General features: G+C 33.8%; 1 protein-coding gene across 2 annotated transcripts in view; it reads left to right on the top strand.

Moving 5' to 3' along the window:
* Positions 1–17,690, top strand: part of LOC105229624 (poly(U)-binding-splicing factor half pint) — a 320,705-nt gene that overhangs the window by 203,133 nt on the left and 99,882 nt on the right. Inside the window, exon 3 of one of the 2 annotated variants that reach the window (XM_049448304.1) lies at positions 3,997–4,041. The exons of the other annotated variant lie outside the window; for it this stretch is intronic. Within the exon in view, the coding sequence (XP_049304261.1) occupies positions 3,997–4,041 (45 nt within the window). The remainder of the gene's footprint in view (positions 1–3,996; positions 4,042–17,690) is intronic. 2 annotated transcript variants of the gene reach the window in all.

The raw sequence follows: 17,690 nt of genomic DNA, 5'->3' as shown, positions 1-17,690 counted from the left end.
ACGCCCCGTCGAACATTTAATTCATCATATGAGTACAATAAAATGTTTGTTTTCGTACATTTGTCGTTGTTGTAGTAGTATCTAGTGACCACTCACGTATCACACTGCATATGCACTATTGTGTTTGTGTATGTATGTGTTCATGTAAGTATGTATGTGTCTAAAATTTACGCATTGCATTGTTGGTTGCCCGCCGCTAAATTTTAATTTATATACTTGTGGGCATTTTACAGTTCCATATATTTGTTTTACTATGCTTCTACACCATATTTTTTTCTTTTGAATTTCATTGTTTGGTGAGTGTTTTTATTGTTATTGGTGTTGTCGTATTTATTACAGTTTAAATAAATTTAGCATGAATTTATTAATTTACTACACGCTTGTCGCTTGTTGTTGGTGTTAGTTCCCGTAACTATTTGTATGTTTTGTCTGGAAAATGCGTTAATAATAACCAGAAATTGTAGGAGAACTGTACATATAAAGTATACAAAAAAAAAAATGTATTTATTTTAGTTTGAATACAGTTAAAATTAAGTAAAAATCGTAATTTTATATTAAATAAATATTAAAGATGGTAGCTTGTAGTGCATATATTACATTGTTATGGAGAAAACATATTTTTTTTACTAATAATATAAATAAATTATTCGCAATATTGATACACGCATTGTCACCACATATAATTTCTAGAATTTCTATGCCAAAGTTTAGCGTAAAAAGTCAAAGTCAATAAAAATGTTGTCGCATAACTCCAGATTTCTGCACAAAGTCACTTCCCAAAGTTACATATATGTAAATTAAGAAAAAAATGTTATCTCTTATTGTTTTTAATCAACGCTGTAACAATTTTGGCAAAGTCGAAAATGCCGCTATTGGAGAATTGTCGTCTTTATATACATATGTATGTTCAAATCACATATGATTGGATGATCGCCACTGAAACTTTAATAATCGCTTGGCAGACTTAGAAATCCTCTTTTCATCCAAAAGTCTTCTCTTCGGAAGTTATAAACTTCGAAAATGGCTTGATCGAGCACTTGGAAAACTTTTCTTAATTATTTTCATATAATAATACGATGGACTCAACTAAATACTATAAATTGGGTATCGAAAAATGTGAAGGTAGTAAAAATACTTTGAAAATTTCCACCTGTGTCTCAAAAAGAGACTTTAAAAGGCCTACAGTCGAAAATATTTTTGACTTGGATACGAATTTTGGGAAGAAATTAGTAACACAAATCGAATATCGATTTATTTCAGACCAAATAAGAGAGAAACTGCCTACAAAGGTTGCCAACTGTTAAAAAAAATTAAATGAAGAAAAGCATGTATGGTTGTAACATGGCGGGCATATATAAAAGTGCTCGTATAGTAGTTTTGGTAGGTTCATAGGCAGAGTGAAATTGAAACAAATATTGTGAGTATTATTAACTATTTGCGCATTGTTTTTTTCAAAAATGTAAACCAAATTAAAATTCGTACAATTTAATAATATTTTTTATAGCATATATCGTCACCTAAAATGCAAAACAACGTGTCATCAAAAAAAATAATTAAAAATCGTTGTCAGACATAATAACCAATATATAACCATTTTATAACGAAAACTCCAATTTTGTTTCAATATTTGTAGTTTCTATTATATCGCTTTTTCTATTATATCGTTTTGCCTTCGCCTGTAAACTTATGAAAAGTGTTGTTACGTTATTTTGCATTTTAGGTGACGATATGCATATTTAACAATAAAGAAACAAATTTAAATAAAATGTTTTTAATAAATTTAGATCGTTTTACACATAAAAATCAATCAGCGGAAAAATATAAAATTATCACGCGAAAAAACTGCCAAAAAAAATAAATAAATTCCAGGTGATATAAAGTTCATTGGATCACGTGCAAATTTGTGATAGTTTGATTTTAATTTCCATATTGAATTTTTTAAATTCTTTACACTTCAGCGGCTTTATGCTGTTAATGGAATTTCCATTTAATTTGGTCTAATTTTAATTTATTATAACTTCTATTTTAATTATACCTCAAACAGTTTAATAAATTACAATATTATCGGGCTTTTTTTTTGCCAACACATTAGTAAATTAGTATTTGTGTAAGATTATAATGAAATCCAAACTTGCCTCCGCTGTAACTGTAATAATAAATTCTCACATACCATAATTCATTGAGCGTAATATAAAATAGCAATAATTTAATCTGCTCATTTGATTGGTAATTTGTGGTTCACTCAACAAACACTCATGCGGATTCACATTATCACTTTGAAGCTATATATTTACAAAGGCATTTGGCTCCATTTTGTCCATTATAATTATAAATTGTTTTCCTTTTCGGGTTTACATAAATGGAAAATCCGATAAATAGTTTCCATACGTGCATATTATGCACCTCATTTGATGGCGCTATAAGCGTGGTTGTGTGTGTAGACTTTTCTGTGAGTGTACAAGGCAAATATTCGCATAACTTGTGATTATTTATAATGTTATTATTAAATATACATAGATATAAATTGAAGCACAGTGGGTAAAAAGCTACTTCCCGCATATGAAAATTCTTAATTTTATCTGAATAATCTTAATTGAGTTTAATTTGCTAAATTTGCTGATGTGAGATATTTAATATTTCATCTTCAACGCAAATTTACAATTTAAAATGAAATGAGTTATTGTCAAGTACATATCGGACACCTGTGAGTCTTATCCGCTTATAGGCTTCGCCGCTTTCAGACTATAAGTCATATCTCACAAAATTCCCTATTAGATGTTGAAAAAAGTGATAAGTCGGTCTTAATTTCTTTTAAACCCAATAAAACAGATAAAAAAAAAGAGTATTCGCGACTGATTTGACTTCACATTCAATTTAATTTGTTCGATTCCTTATCGGAAAAGACACCGAAATTGCATTCTTCTTCCTTCCTCCATCGAATATGTAATATTTCTAACTTCGCTTTATCATATGTACATATGTAGGTTGCCTTTTGAGAGGGAGATTGGCAACCCTAGTACTGCAATCTCACAACTTGAGGCTAAAGTTTGACATTTTTGATGTTATACATACTCAGAACGTTTTGAACGTAAAGAGCGCTATTTTTGTTGTTTACAGTAACTTAAAATATTCATCTTGGTCAAAAATTGGAATTGAATTTTTTCAACTACCTGGGCAACAATATATCGATTAATTTAAATCAGTTCTTGGGAATGAAGCTCCATCAATGACTAGTGTTTATCGATAACATGGTACACTAAACTTAAGTTGTCCAAAATCAGTTGTTGTTTCGGAAGCTATTGATGCTGTACGTAAACTAATATTGCAAGATCGTCAGGTGATCTATCATGAGATAGAGACGACTATCACCATTATTGGGATCAGCATACATTCAATATTGCATAAACATTTGGCTATAAAAAAATGCTTTACATTAGATCCCACACAATTTGTTAGTCGCTCAAGAAAGTCTGGTGTCGATTGATCGAGATAAATATTTTTCAACGTGGCGATGCTTCGAAAGCATGTCTATCAAATCGTGACAGATGATAAAACGTGGATTTTCGCTAATGCGTCCGAAAGTAAAAGGCAAATGCCTTTAAGTATGTTTCAATAGGAACAGTATACAACAAAAATTGTTTGCAAACGAAGAAGTTCCAAGCTAATGGTTACCGGGTTAGATTGGAAAAATCCAATCTTTTGCAACCATACCACAGGAACAACGCAGAACTGTAAATAGTAGCATAAAATATAACTTAACTGTAATTGAAATTCATTAGATTTGTAAATATAAAAAAAGTGAAAAGTAACGCACTTAGTTAAGAAAATATAATAAATATCGCACATTTTACTTTTAAAATAATATTTCACATTTATTTATTTATTTAGTATTTATCAATACTTAAGAAACCTTTTAATTAAATATTTAATACAATTAATGCATAAAACGTTTAGTGCAGCAATTCTTTTCTCTTTTTCTGGTTCTTATTATTACAGGTTTCAGACACCAATAAAAGCCTTCACCTGCCTGACAACAGCAAGGTAAGCGATTTTTTCTCAAACACACACACATATTTGTTAATTACTGTTTTTGATTAATTTTTATATGCTTTAAAGTATGAATATTTTAGTTATTTAAATGTGTTATGATAAATACAAAAACGCATAAAAAATGGCAAAACAAAAACTTAATAATATTAATAACAAATTTACAAGTTCTATCAATTCAATTGGCATGTTTTTTTTTTTTGGTATAAAAAATTTATTTTTGCGGCTGTTTCAATAATTATTCAACAGTTTTTGTATATGCATGTAAAAAATTGGCATCGTGCTTCAAAATTCACACTTTAAAATCATACACACATAAAATGAAGCTTTGGCTCAATTGTTATAATTTTTTTTCAAACTTCGAACTTCAAATTCTTTCAATTTATTTAAAAATTTATTATATAAGTTATTATATTAAATATAAAAATCTTTATATACATAAATCTGAATATGGGAAAAATTATGTGAATTTCATTATATTTAAATTTTTATTGTTTAAAAATGGTAACAAAAATTTAATATTTTTTATTAAATTGTTATTAAATACATACTTAGTGCAATATGGTTTCATTATTCATTCATAATTATTAAAAATTTATGTGAAACTTCTAAACTTGTCTTAAGACTACATTAATACAATATATAAATTAACTTGAAACATTTTCGAACGGGTTTATACATGGGTAATTCCTTTCAAAATTTTCATTCTAATTTTTTTGGTGCGCAACATTCTTTGTGGTATTTTAGGGAAAATATCGGTATTTTTATACCCTGAACAGGGTATATTAAGTTTGTCACGATGTTTGTAACACCCAGAAGGAAGGGTCGGAGACCCTCAGTTTTTAAGATATCGTTTTAAAATTTTGCAAACGTCATTTTCTCTTCAAGAAGCTGCTCATTTGTCGGAACTGCCGATATCGGACCACTATAACATATAGCTGCCATACAAACTGAACGATCGGAATCAAGTTCTTATATGGAAAACTTTCACATTTGACGAGATATATTCACGAAATTTGGTATAGATTATTTTTTAAGGCAACAATGTAATCTCCGAAGAAATTGTTCCGATCGGATTACTATAGCATATAGCTGCCATACAAACTGAACGATCGGAATCAAGTTCTTGTATGGAAAACTTTCACATTTGACGAGATATATTCACGAAATTTGGTATAGATTATTTTTTTAAGGCAACAATGTAATCTCCGAAGAAATTGTTCAGATCGGATTGCTATAGCATATAGCTTTCATACAAACTGAACACATATGTAGTTACTAACAGAAATGCACCTGTGAAGGGTATTTAGCTTCGGTGCAACCGAAGTTAACGTTTTTTCTTGTTTTTATTTCGACTCAATATGATAAATTACGGAGGTACGAATTTTCGAAATTTCAGTGCTTATACCTTTGGGTCTACGAAGAAAAGTATTGCATTATAAAAATACTAGTCGGCCTTATGTTTACGATTTTTTCTTATTTTGCAATGGGACATACGTAGAATATATTCTAAATAAACATTTTTTGTTTTAATTTGGAACTAAGTACGTATAAATAATACCTATGCTACTGGTGGTCAAGTCCGAAGGCAATTTTTGTGGTTTATGTGAGTACCTGCCAGCGACAGCCTAACCTCACGGTGCATTTAAAAGCACATAAATCAATACCATCATCAGCGCGTATTTTTTGGTTTCAATTGGTCGGGTGAAAGAGACACCTTTTTCGCCTTGCTCGGGTTTCAGGCCTGTCTAAAATCTCTGCCGTGCTGTAGCTCCGGCACCCGGCCGCAGTACGACTCCACACTGAATTGAATTCTTCAATCCCACCTGCTTTTGGGTTTAAACCACAGCCACTACGAATCTCCTTAAGGGGCCAAACCCAATGAACAGATTGAAGCGAACTCCAAAGGCTAACTGCTCCCCATGATACCAGACTTCAGTCTCAGGACCCCCAGCAAACTCAATGACTGGTCACCTTTGCGGCTTGAACTTCAAATGTCTTTTCATTAAAAGGAAACTCATTCAAAGACTACAATATCATTTCAAGCTGAGCATTATAGCACTATTTCTGACAAGGACTATGGTATGCTGAAATTTCTAGGCAAGCCAAAATTATGAACAAAGTGCATATACATTTAAGTCGCCTTTTACGACAGGTATACATACCTTACCACGGTCAAATTCTGTCCCCTGCCCACTGGGGGAGCCAAATTCAAAAAAAAAACGATTTGTCCTAAAGTACAGACACCGACTTACTGTGGCTTCAAAAGCATTTCGGAAGCAGCTCATGCGATTCCGCCAATGTTTTTAAAAATTTGTGATTTGTTCGTTTGTCAGGTTGTAGGTTAACTATTTTGAACAAGACTTTCGCATGCTCAAAATTTGAAGAATTTTGTAACGAACCTATTTCTCTGAAATCCTTAAAGTGCCATCTATTCATATTCCATTGAAGAAAGTTATGTCTCTCTTGATCGCCCACTGGTTCATCGTTCTCTACAAACCACTTACGAATGATTGCTTCAAATAGGATTTTACTACTCTCATAATATACCAGTCTTTCGAATCTTAAGTCTCTTAGCAACGAATTCAATTCAAAACTATAGATTTCATAGCAATTTACGAGCTTTCAGCCTGTCTGGGTTGGTATTGCAGGTCTAGTCTCATGGTAATTTCACCCGCCGCCGCTGTGTTTTTTAATTTTCATAAAGTTATGTTTCTTTCAATATAAGCACTACGGGAGAAAAACGAGAGCACGAAATGCTACGTTAAGGCTAACTACATTTAAGTATGTACAATTTTTTTTTTGAATTTTCGAAAGAATAAAGTAAACTCAAATATTCCGTTTAATATTTGAAGAAACAAATCTAATTTCACAATTTATTACTTAATTTGAATCAAATTTGCTTCAATGCCTTTTTCGAAAGAATTCCTCTCATCATTGCCTGTTGCACATATATTTAATTGCATTTCTCGGTCGCAAATTGTTGAATTTATTAATTTGATTTCAAACTGCAAACGAACCAATAAGAAGAATATTGGCCTTTCAATTTAAATTAAAAATCTTCCTTTTGGTTGCTTTCAATTTTAAACAAGTTTAAGCGTTTATTTACTTTAAAGCGTTGGCGTACGCAATTCTTGCTTAAATTTCTGCTAAATTGCACACAAAAACAAATACAACTGCCTACCAGCGAACAACTTGACTTTCGAATATGTCTAAAAGGGAAATGTATTTGCATTGCCTTGTATTTTCCATTGAAAATCGCAAATATGCGGAAAACCGAAATAAAATGGCTCTTAGACATTTACAAATAGTAAGAACAGCCCACTTGGTGGCTCTCGGTGCTTGCTTGCTGAAGTGTGCGTATAGTGGGTGTGACTAAGGCATTTTCACTATACGAAATTAATTTGCTCCAAACACGCAAAGTGTGAACTAAAAATTATGCCAAAAACACGAAGAAGAACAAAGACACCACACACATACAATTACATACACATGCAAGCATGTGCGGGTATTTACTGGCTGATTGTTTTGTAGTTTTTTAGCCGTAGGTGGTTCGCCTCAGTTCCATCGATTCACCAATGTTATTAGAAATTTGTCGAAATTTCTATTGTTTGGCCGAAAAACTCAAAAAACAAAATAATCGAACAAAAATGAAAATGGAAAATGGCCTGCATACACTGTCTACGGCAAACATGTGTGAATTTGTGCAGCCAGCCAGATAAATGTAAGCAGCCGTCGAACGCCTTTTTTGCGCTTTAAGCCTTAACACAGCCACACATAGACACCTATAAATGCCTCCCCATATGTACACACACAACTGCATGCCCTTTACTACCGTTAAGTCAAATTTGTACGCACATGTATGGGTGTATGCTTGCTTATTTAAACGTATTATGGTCTGTTATTGTTTCATGCTGTTATGTAATTTGTTAAATACATAAACACATTCTAAAACCGCCTTAATCGTTACACAATATGCTGAGAGAATACAAGCTTATGCAATTGCAATCCCAGTGACGCACGGAGGTGGGCCTGATAGGGATGAAATAGTTTGCTTAATTGTAAGCAAAATTCGTAAACTAAAAAACTTTCTTACTAATGGCTGGCACGTAGAGTTCTTTGAGTGTCTGATAATCACTTGGTGGATGCCAGATTCAAATCCTGAATGTAGAAAAATCACAACTTAACTGAAATGATATTTCGATTATTGTTGAAGTCTGCGTCGTAAGTGGTAAACCTCTTAGGGTGTTGCTAATATGAAAAATTGCTTACAGAATTAATTGTTAAGCGTGTGGAATACCTCATTTTCAGCTCTTCAACTTTAGCTAAACGAACTAGATCACAAACTCTACATTATTATTCCTTCTTTGCAAATAACGCCTTTGAAAATAAACGTTACGTATACGCCCTGACGTGCACTGTATTAAACTTTATATGTGACCTGGTCTACGGAAAGGGAGCTAACGTGCGAAAACTAGTTTTCTGGGAAACGTGAACGTCACGTGAAAAAGCATCTCATCTTCCATCCGAATCAACTAAACTTTTTTGACACCTAAGCCCCCTTTCCGTAGACCAGGTCACATATAATAAATCCACAGACGCCGGAGATACAACGTGACATCACTGTGGTTTTATTTTTCTTATGATTCAAGTCGCCCATTATCTGGAAATTTTAAAGGGATTCACTACATGCTTGTATGTTATCCACAAAAAGTTAACACTAAAGAATATATTGATAATCACAAAGTTACATAACGAACCGTCACTTCGTACTCAGTATCATCCAGGATCTTGCTTTGTCTTTCATTAACCATCTGAAATCAGAATGCAACAGGCAAAAGAGTTCGCTTATGCTCTCTACTTATAACTATGATATTTCAGAGGGTATTTCTTCAAAATCCACATTGCCTGCCATTATCTTTGGGAGGTGATACAGAGAAGTTGGCGTTTAGTCGTACCTTTAACTGTTTTTAATTTGAATACAGCACTGTTTTGGGCGTGAGACGACGGTTGAAACCATAAGTAATGTCTAGAATATTCGACCAAATGTAGGCTATGCATTTTTTTAGAGTCTAAAATACAAAAAAAAAATGTTTTAGCTTCGAATATGCCATGAACAAGGAGGAACAAATTTTTTTCTTCAAATATCATAGTATTATAATATTTTGTATAAAAAAACCAAGTGAAAATCCTTCAAATAATAAATTATAATTTTCAGCTGTCAACCTGCTGACAAATTTTCCCTTTGGTTATTATCGCTTCTAATACTTACTGCTGGGTAAGAGAATATATAGCATATATAAAGTTGGTTGTATATATTCATTATTCATATATACTATGCCATTCCTTGTATAAATGTATCAAACAGTAAATCAGTTCGATTCAATCGCTTGCAGATCAAGCAATTTCTAACTGCAGGCCATGAATACGATTTCATTGTATCTACTCTCTAAACAAGCGCTCATCTATACAGGCATGCATAAGGAGTTAGTTCTACACATACATATGTAAACATGTGCATGCTTCGAAGTGCCCTTAAACGTGTGAGTTTTGGGTGCGAAAATGGATGTGTAATTGTGCAGAAGACATGAGAAAATTCCATGAGGATATATACATACACAAAGTTGTATGAAACTGTTTCTATACACATTTTGCAAGAATGTAAGGGAAGTCTGCAGGACATATGAAACTGCGAGTATTTCACGAGGTAACTGCTGCCACTACTAGCAGTTTAGGAAGACAATGGTGATAGGTCATACAATCTTTCAAATAACAATTGTGCCACTATGTTTGCTTTTGTAAAGCAAAATACATATTTATAACAATTATTTTGCGTTAAATTACATTTAAAATGTTGAAAAAAAAAAATAATACAAAATCGTGAACTAGATATGGGTATTTACATTATCATAATCATTGACTATTTTCTTATTTAACTGATATATTGACTAAAATCTTGTATATAATTTCTTCAGCGCCTAAGTGTATGCCAGAAAATTTATATATGCATCTAATGCTGTTAATGATATGTTACTAATAGGTTTGACGGTCAAATTAGAAGTAGGAAATATAAAATTTTTCACGCTAAACTTCGAAAATATTTATGTGGCAATTTCTGCAAGAAGATAACTGTGTAGCTAATGCAAAGAAAGTGGCAAAACAAAAGCAACGCCTTCTTGTTAAATATGTGCGAAAATTCGAAATTTCGAAATTCGAAATTTCGAAATTCGAAATTTCGATATCGAAATTCGGATCGATTGAGTTCGAAAAGTTATTCAATCAATTACTTCTAATTCGAAATATCGCTTATCTTCATTTTGAAAACCGAGTTTGAAGATATAAGAAACTGTTATATTTGACCTTTTTCTTCAAACTGAAAGTACTCCGTTTCTTCCCATTATTTCTTTGTATCACTGCTGGTCTTCAGCGTTTTTTTTTTCTTGACAATTCAATACTCACATACACATATATCCAACATACATATGCCTGATCGTAGGTGTGTGTACGATGACGCATGCACTTAATTTCCTGCCTTAAGCTTCAATCGTCCGGAGTTTCAATCTTCGCTGCCGACAGGCATCTTAAAACAAATTCAATTACTTTTACTGAAGCACGAGTAGTTGGATCGCACAGTCAATAACATGTCGTTACAAGTGCCGTGTTCGCATGCATATACATTTATTCGTATGGGATTTGTATATAATATTTTGATAATTGAATATATTTACATACATACATATGCATACATATGGTGTTTAACTGCTGTACCATCTTTTACGTATCTTTTGCATATGCACATATACTGTAAGTATACATGTATGCTTGTAGGGCTGTTACTCAACTGCAGCTGGCTTCAGATCCATACAGAGTGTGCAGCCAAAGAAAGTGTTGCTATTTACAGCTAAAGTTCTTGAAAACAACAATTGGATTACTACCCGAACAAGTCTTACTCAATTGAGCCAATAAAATGTATGTTTGCTTTGCAAAATACAGCAGTTACTCGATTGGTGCAACACGTCGTAAGTAATGATGTATAAATATGCAAACAATTAAAAAAAGGGTGAAATAAATACAAAACAGTTAGTTTCGAAATTCTATTACAAAAAAAAGAAAACTTATCTGCAATAAAAATGAAATAATAGAAAATTATATGAACAGATATGGGTTAATACACTTAACGGCAGGTTTACCAAGCAAATCACTCGTCAAAAATTTATCGGGCATTGTTTAAATAATTGATCGAATAGATTATTTTTGTTATTTTCTGTGACATTCAATAAAATAAAATTGATAAAGGGTTATCCATTTCGATGTTCCCTACATTTTTAAAGAAAAATCACAAAAATCACAAAAACTTCAAATTTAACGGTGAATGTTTACTAGCATTCGAAAGAACTTTCCTTGGCATTAATTTTTTTGAAAATTAGCTCTCTCAAATGTATGCAAATGGTGCAACCGTTGAGTCCAATTTTCAATAACTCGTTCCAGCGTAACAGGCGAATGACGGGCGTGGTGTTTTGCTCCAAGGCCTGAATCGAAGCGAGATTGTCTGTAGACTTTACATATCACCTTAGAAAAAAGTCTAACGTTGTGATATCACATGATCTTGGTGGCCAATTGACCAAACCAAAACGTGAAATTATCTGCTCACTGAAATGGACTCTCAAGAAATCCATTGATTGATGCGATGTGTAAGTAGTGGCGGCGTCTAGTTGAAATCAAATGTGGACAAGCTTCAATTTCAGTCATCAAATAGTCGGTTATCATGGCGCGATAACGCTCGCTATTAACGGTTACGTTGTCATCGACATCATTTTTGAAAAAATGTGGACTGATGATTCCACCGGCCTACAAACTACACGAAACCGTTGTTTTTTTCTAGATGAAATAGACGTTAAACCAGTTAATAGCTTTAAGAGAAGAATTTCCAATCGTTCAGCAAATACGAAAAGCTCTGCTGATTCTGATTCAGGCAGTGTTTCTTATGATCCTCACTGAAAGCTATAGTTGCTGTGAGGGATCAACTCAAAATATTCATTTTAAGGTCTGCTTATAGTTTTATTCGAGAGAACTACAAATAATACTTTGCAAATTTCACTAAAACTGTACTAAACCCGGTTCAAGTTTTTCTAAGCGTTTTTTTCATAATTTTATAGAAAATACGACAAGTATTTCAATCTACTCATTCCATCACCAGTTGCACTCACTTATTAATGCTTTAAGTTGATGAGAATCACGACCTGTGAGGAAGGCGTGGCTATTTATTAAATTGTTACGCCCATTTGTATTGCTGCTCTGAGGGCAGTATTTCATAAGCACATTACGATAGGTAATTTTATTATTATTTCAACAGTTTAGTGATATTTTGTTATTGTTGTTGCTAATAGTTATAGTCGTTGAACTTTAATGCCTTTTACATTGTATGGCTATTTGTTATGGTGCTGCACTCGTAGGAAGGGGTTTAAAATGCATTGCAATTACTTATTAACATTAGCGCTGTTGTTGTTGTTATTTGTGCTTGTTATTGTTGGTTTTGCATTAATTTCGCCGTGTTTATAAAATCTCCGGCTATTATTTTCACTAATACTCCATGCACAGCGAGTGAAAAAGCCCCACTCCACTCACTAACACCAACACTGACGCATACACACACACACACACACACACACACACATGCATTCATGAGCTTCAGCTTTGCGGCGCTTTTGTTTACAATTATTTGCGACTAAGTACTTGAGAGTACCGTTGTTAATGGCGCATTTGACTCTCACTCATTTTAATAATAAATGCAATTACCAAAACAATGCATGTATGTATGTATGTATGTATGTGTCGGAACTGTTACAAATTCCTCGTGTACACGCTAAGCGCGTTCGCAGCTATTTATTACAATATTTGTTTGGTTATTTTCATTGGCTTTCAGCCAGTGGCAATGACACGCGAAGTTGTCAACAACAAATGTACAATATATGTACATATGTTTCGGTATGCAAACTGATACAGGTATGACAGACGAACATTTGTGGGAAAAAACGTTCATTCGTGCCCTGATATTGACCCCACTCAGTTGACTTTAGGAGCATGTTTCATAGAAATTCCCAAAGTTGACTACGTCCATCACTGCGTGGGGAAAAAACTTAATAAGGTAATTTTTTTTTTGTTTTTTTTTGTTTTTGTATACTCACCTTCTTAAATAGAGTGGTGAAAATGGCAAAGTATGCTACACTGGTAAATAATTGGTGCATAGTGAGAGATTCTAGGTCGCAGAGTTACAACATTGGTGTGACCTCTGCAGGCAAGTTATTTCGAATTGAGATGACCTTCAGCGACCGACTGAAAACGGGTCATCCAGAACGCGGCATATCTTCAATGATCTCTCGACCGGCTTTGAAGGCTTTATACCACTCGTAAGCTTGTGTTTTTCATAAAATTTAATCACTGTAAGAATTTTTATATGGAACAAAACAGATTTACCTACTCAATTTTTTTGGCTTCTCCATATCTTTATATATATAAATCTTCTGACCGTGTGTTTGCATTTCAACTGCTCCTAAAAGGATGGACCGATTTTGATGAAATTTTGTGTGTATGTTCAAGGAGATTCGAGAATGGTTTAGATTAACAATTTGGGCCACTGGAAAATGTCTTTTTAAATTAATTTTTCATTTGTAATTAATTGCTAATTTTAAAGGTTTGACCTATGGATGGCGCTACCATCGCAGTATCCAATATTCAAACCTTAAATTGGCGTAAACGTGCATTAAACAAAACGATGCCAAAGTAAAAAGCGACATCGGTAGATCAAGTTTTCATATTTTCATATTGCGGACAAAGTTGTTCGTTCTTAAGTAATAAAGTGGGTCATTCAATACATCTATGAGTAGCTATAACATTTTTTCCATACCTGCTAACTGTTGGAGGGGGTATCTTGACAGGCAATTTACAATTGCAAAAGGTCTGGCATAAAAAAATAATGGCATAACTGAAGTGTTGATAAAAAGGTCTATTAAAATTTGAGATATACAGAAATCTTTTCGAAGCATTGCAATACATATACTTATGCGTACAATTTCAAACTGATCCTTCCTGAAAAATAATAAAATTGCTAAATATTAGGAATGGTAGAATAGAACTGCAATCAAATACACAATGCAATGAATTAAAACTGGCTCATTTATCATTCGATGAATAATATACCACGAGCACCCCAAAAGACTGATGCCATAACCTTGCCAGCCCATTTTTTTTGTCTTTCCACGCTTGAGAACCGTTTCTTAATACATATGCAGTCCACTAGGCTGACAGTCGATTGGACTCGATTGATTTCACTGATGCACAGCCCAAATTCAATAGTATTTTTACCCCAAAAACCAATTCTTTCTTAACGCACGAAATTCTTTATGATTCATTTTTTTGTAAACTAACAAAAATGCGATTATTCCTTAAATAATATTTATATTCTAACTAATAGAAATCATAAAGATGGTATTAGTAGTACTACCTATGTAACAGCCACAGTAAAACTTGGGCAGGTCCTCTAGTTTTTTCATAAATATTTTTCGATTAAAACATGAATTAGTAGGTAAAAAATATACACGTGAAAGTAACGACAGTTATCCGCTTGAATTTATGGCAAGAGAGTATGTAGATATATCATGGGAAGCCAAGCAAGCCTTCTCTTCTTTAAGTTTTTAGTGTAACTAATTGTCATGCAGCAAATGAAATAACAATTTTTCAGTATATTATTTATTGGCATTTTTATATTTAAGACTAACACTAACCCCCTACAAAATCCGAACAGCTGTGTATCCAAAAGAAATTTTTGCATTACTTCCGTCGCCGTCCTTAATATTTCCCTTTTATTATATTTCTGCCATCCTGCTTCATATGCCATTTGTTTTCTCATACAGCCTTCTTGTATTATTCTTCCCCTCCACATTTTAACCGATTATTTGCATTCATTTTCCTAGAAGCTCATTAGTTATTTGTTTACTATTTTATATGATTTTTTAAAGTCTGTCGCTGATAATGCACACAAATGAAAATAAAAGTTGCGATGCAACAGTTGGATAAGAATGTGTTAATTCACGCGCAAAGTGACAAACAACACGAACGCAATGAAAGCAGTCGTCTGATGACCGGAAAAAAGTGCCATGCAACGGCAATTCCCCGTGCGCAATTATATTGTTGTTTGTACATATGTATGTATTAATTCGGCCATAGTGGAAATATATTGTTATAAATGGCATTACATTAAATTTATTATTACATAATTGCATAGTTGGTTTATGCGCGTGTGCGCGTGTGCGCTCGGTGCCATAAATAATTGCTCTTATTTCCTGATTAACTAATTATTATTTAAATATGACTTAAATGGATTGTGAGATTGTTTAAAATAAAATTAATCGTTTCACGGTCATTGTTGAGATTGACAGCAATCACTATTATGAGCGAATGAAATATGACATATAGTGAAATGGATTGCCAACTAACCTAATGGAAATGAAACAGATGCTATTGAAGCCGTTATTATCATTAATTACTTATATAAACAAATAAGCAGCTTTTAGTATAATTTTGCAAAAAATTTATTGCTAATTTAATGCTGAATAGAATACGAGGGCTGCTATATATATTTCTGGCCTAATAATAAAAATAGGAATATTTATCAGCGAAAATGGTTTTATTGTTTTTCAAAATATTCTCCATCAAGATTTATATACTTTTGCATGCGCTCAAACCAATTTTCGAAGCACTTTTTCCACTCCGATTGAGACACCTCCAAAACATGGTTTTTGAATGCTTCAAAAGCATCTTCTGGCGACAAAATCGTTGATCACGCATTATTTTCTTGATGTGTGGGAATAAAAAGAAGTCATTGGGTGCCAAGTACGGCGGATGACCCATCAATTCGACGTTTTGGCCGGTCAAAAAGGCGCTGGTTTGAGCCGATGTGTGAGAGCTCGCATTGTCATGGTGCACAATGATTCGTATTCTCTTGTTCGTTTTTCGAATTTCTCCGAAGACTTCAGGCAAACAAATGGTGGTGTACCACTCAGAATTGACCGTCCTACGTTGATCAAGCGGAACAGTCGCCACATGACCAGTTTTGCCGATGAAACAGGCGACCATTTGTTTCGAAGTGCTTCTTCCACGAACAACTTTCGTTGGATTTGGCTCGTCTTGGAAGACCCACGCGGTTGATTGCTGTTTTGTTTCGGGCTCATATGCATAGATCCATGATTCGTCACCTGTGACGATCTTATAAACGTTTTTTGAAGCACCGCGATCGTATTTTTTCACTATTTTTTTACATCAATCCACACGAGGCTTTTTTTGAGCGATTGTCAAATTGTGCGAGATCCAACGAGAACAAACCTTTTTTACGGCCAGGTGTTCATGCAATATCGAATGTATGCTGGTGGGAGAAATGCATAGGCATGCCTCTATCTGAAGGTATGTTACATGACGGTTTTGCATTATCAGTTCACGTACGGCATCGATGTTTTCTGGCACAACGGCTGTTTTTGGACGACCTTCACGGAATTCGTCTTTGAGCGAGCGTCGGCCACGATTGAATTCGTTGTACCAGTTTTTCACAGTGCTATAGGATGGTGCTTCATAGCCATACAAAGATTTTAGTTCATCGATGCACTCTTGTCGTGATAATCCACGTCGAAAGTTGTGAAAAATGATCGCACGAAAATGTTCACGAGTTAATTCCATTTATTGGCCGAGATGAATTTTTTAATTCCCTGTAAATAAAACAATTCACGATTAAATGACAAAACGTTCTGAGTGATGTTATGCTAAAAAATGTCAAACTTTCCAATGGAAATGTCAGATTGCACCTGGCAACACTTAGTGTTGCCTACGCCAGAGATATATATAGCAGCCTATGTATGGCGTTCCTAGTCTGCAGACATGCCTGCTTATTAGGCAGTGACCTGTTAGTACTTCTACTAGAGCTCATATATCATTCCTTCTATATTTTAATAGTCGACATATGCGGCCAATATTCTATTTATGTCACGCTTGCCTGCTTGTTGAGCAAGTCAGGGATTGATTCCATCGAAACGGAGCTATGTTTATTATATATTGTATTTGTCAATTAAATATCTGCAAGTAGCCAGAGTCATATAAAATCCCCCTGTTTTGGACTCTAATTGTAGGGTGAGGCTTGTTCTGGTTAGTTCACTTGCTGCACAGTTTCCAGGGTTAAGACTATGTCCTGGAATCAATTGCAGGCTTATCTTGAAATATGAGCTAAGATCCACTAAGAGATCAAGGCATTATTTCACCAACTTAGACCAAACACTAAGATAGTTAAGAGATCTCAAAGCCGCCTGGCTATCTGTATATACAAATTAATTCCTTTTCCGGAGTATACTCCTTGTCAGAACAAGCAGGTTTTCTTTAATTGCCGTGAAGTGCGCTTAGAAGGTACTGAAGTGATCTGGTTGGCGATAGATATCTAGTTTTGCAAAAAAAAAAACCTCCTCCCACTCGGTTATCTAGTTTGAACCTAGTCATATAAATACTCCTTTTCCACTCTTCTTTGGAAGCGAGGGGAATAAAAAATAAATTCGGCTCAATCGGAATTCGAAACTCCCTGGTAATGGGAAGAAACGGGAACTTGCTAC

Source organism: Bactrocera dorsalis, chromosome 2 (genome assembly GCF_023373825.1).
Source record: "Bactrocera dorsalis isolate Fly_Bdor chromosome 2, ASM2337382v1, whole genome shotgun sequence".
Taxonomy (NCBI): Eukaryota; Metazoa; Arthropoda; class Insecta; order Diptera; family Tephritidae; genus Bactrocera; species Bactrocera dorsalis.
The sequence above is the reverse complement of the archived record's forward strand: the minus strand, read 5'-3'. Positions and strand labels throughout refer to the sequence as shown.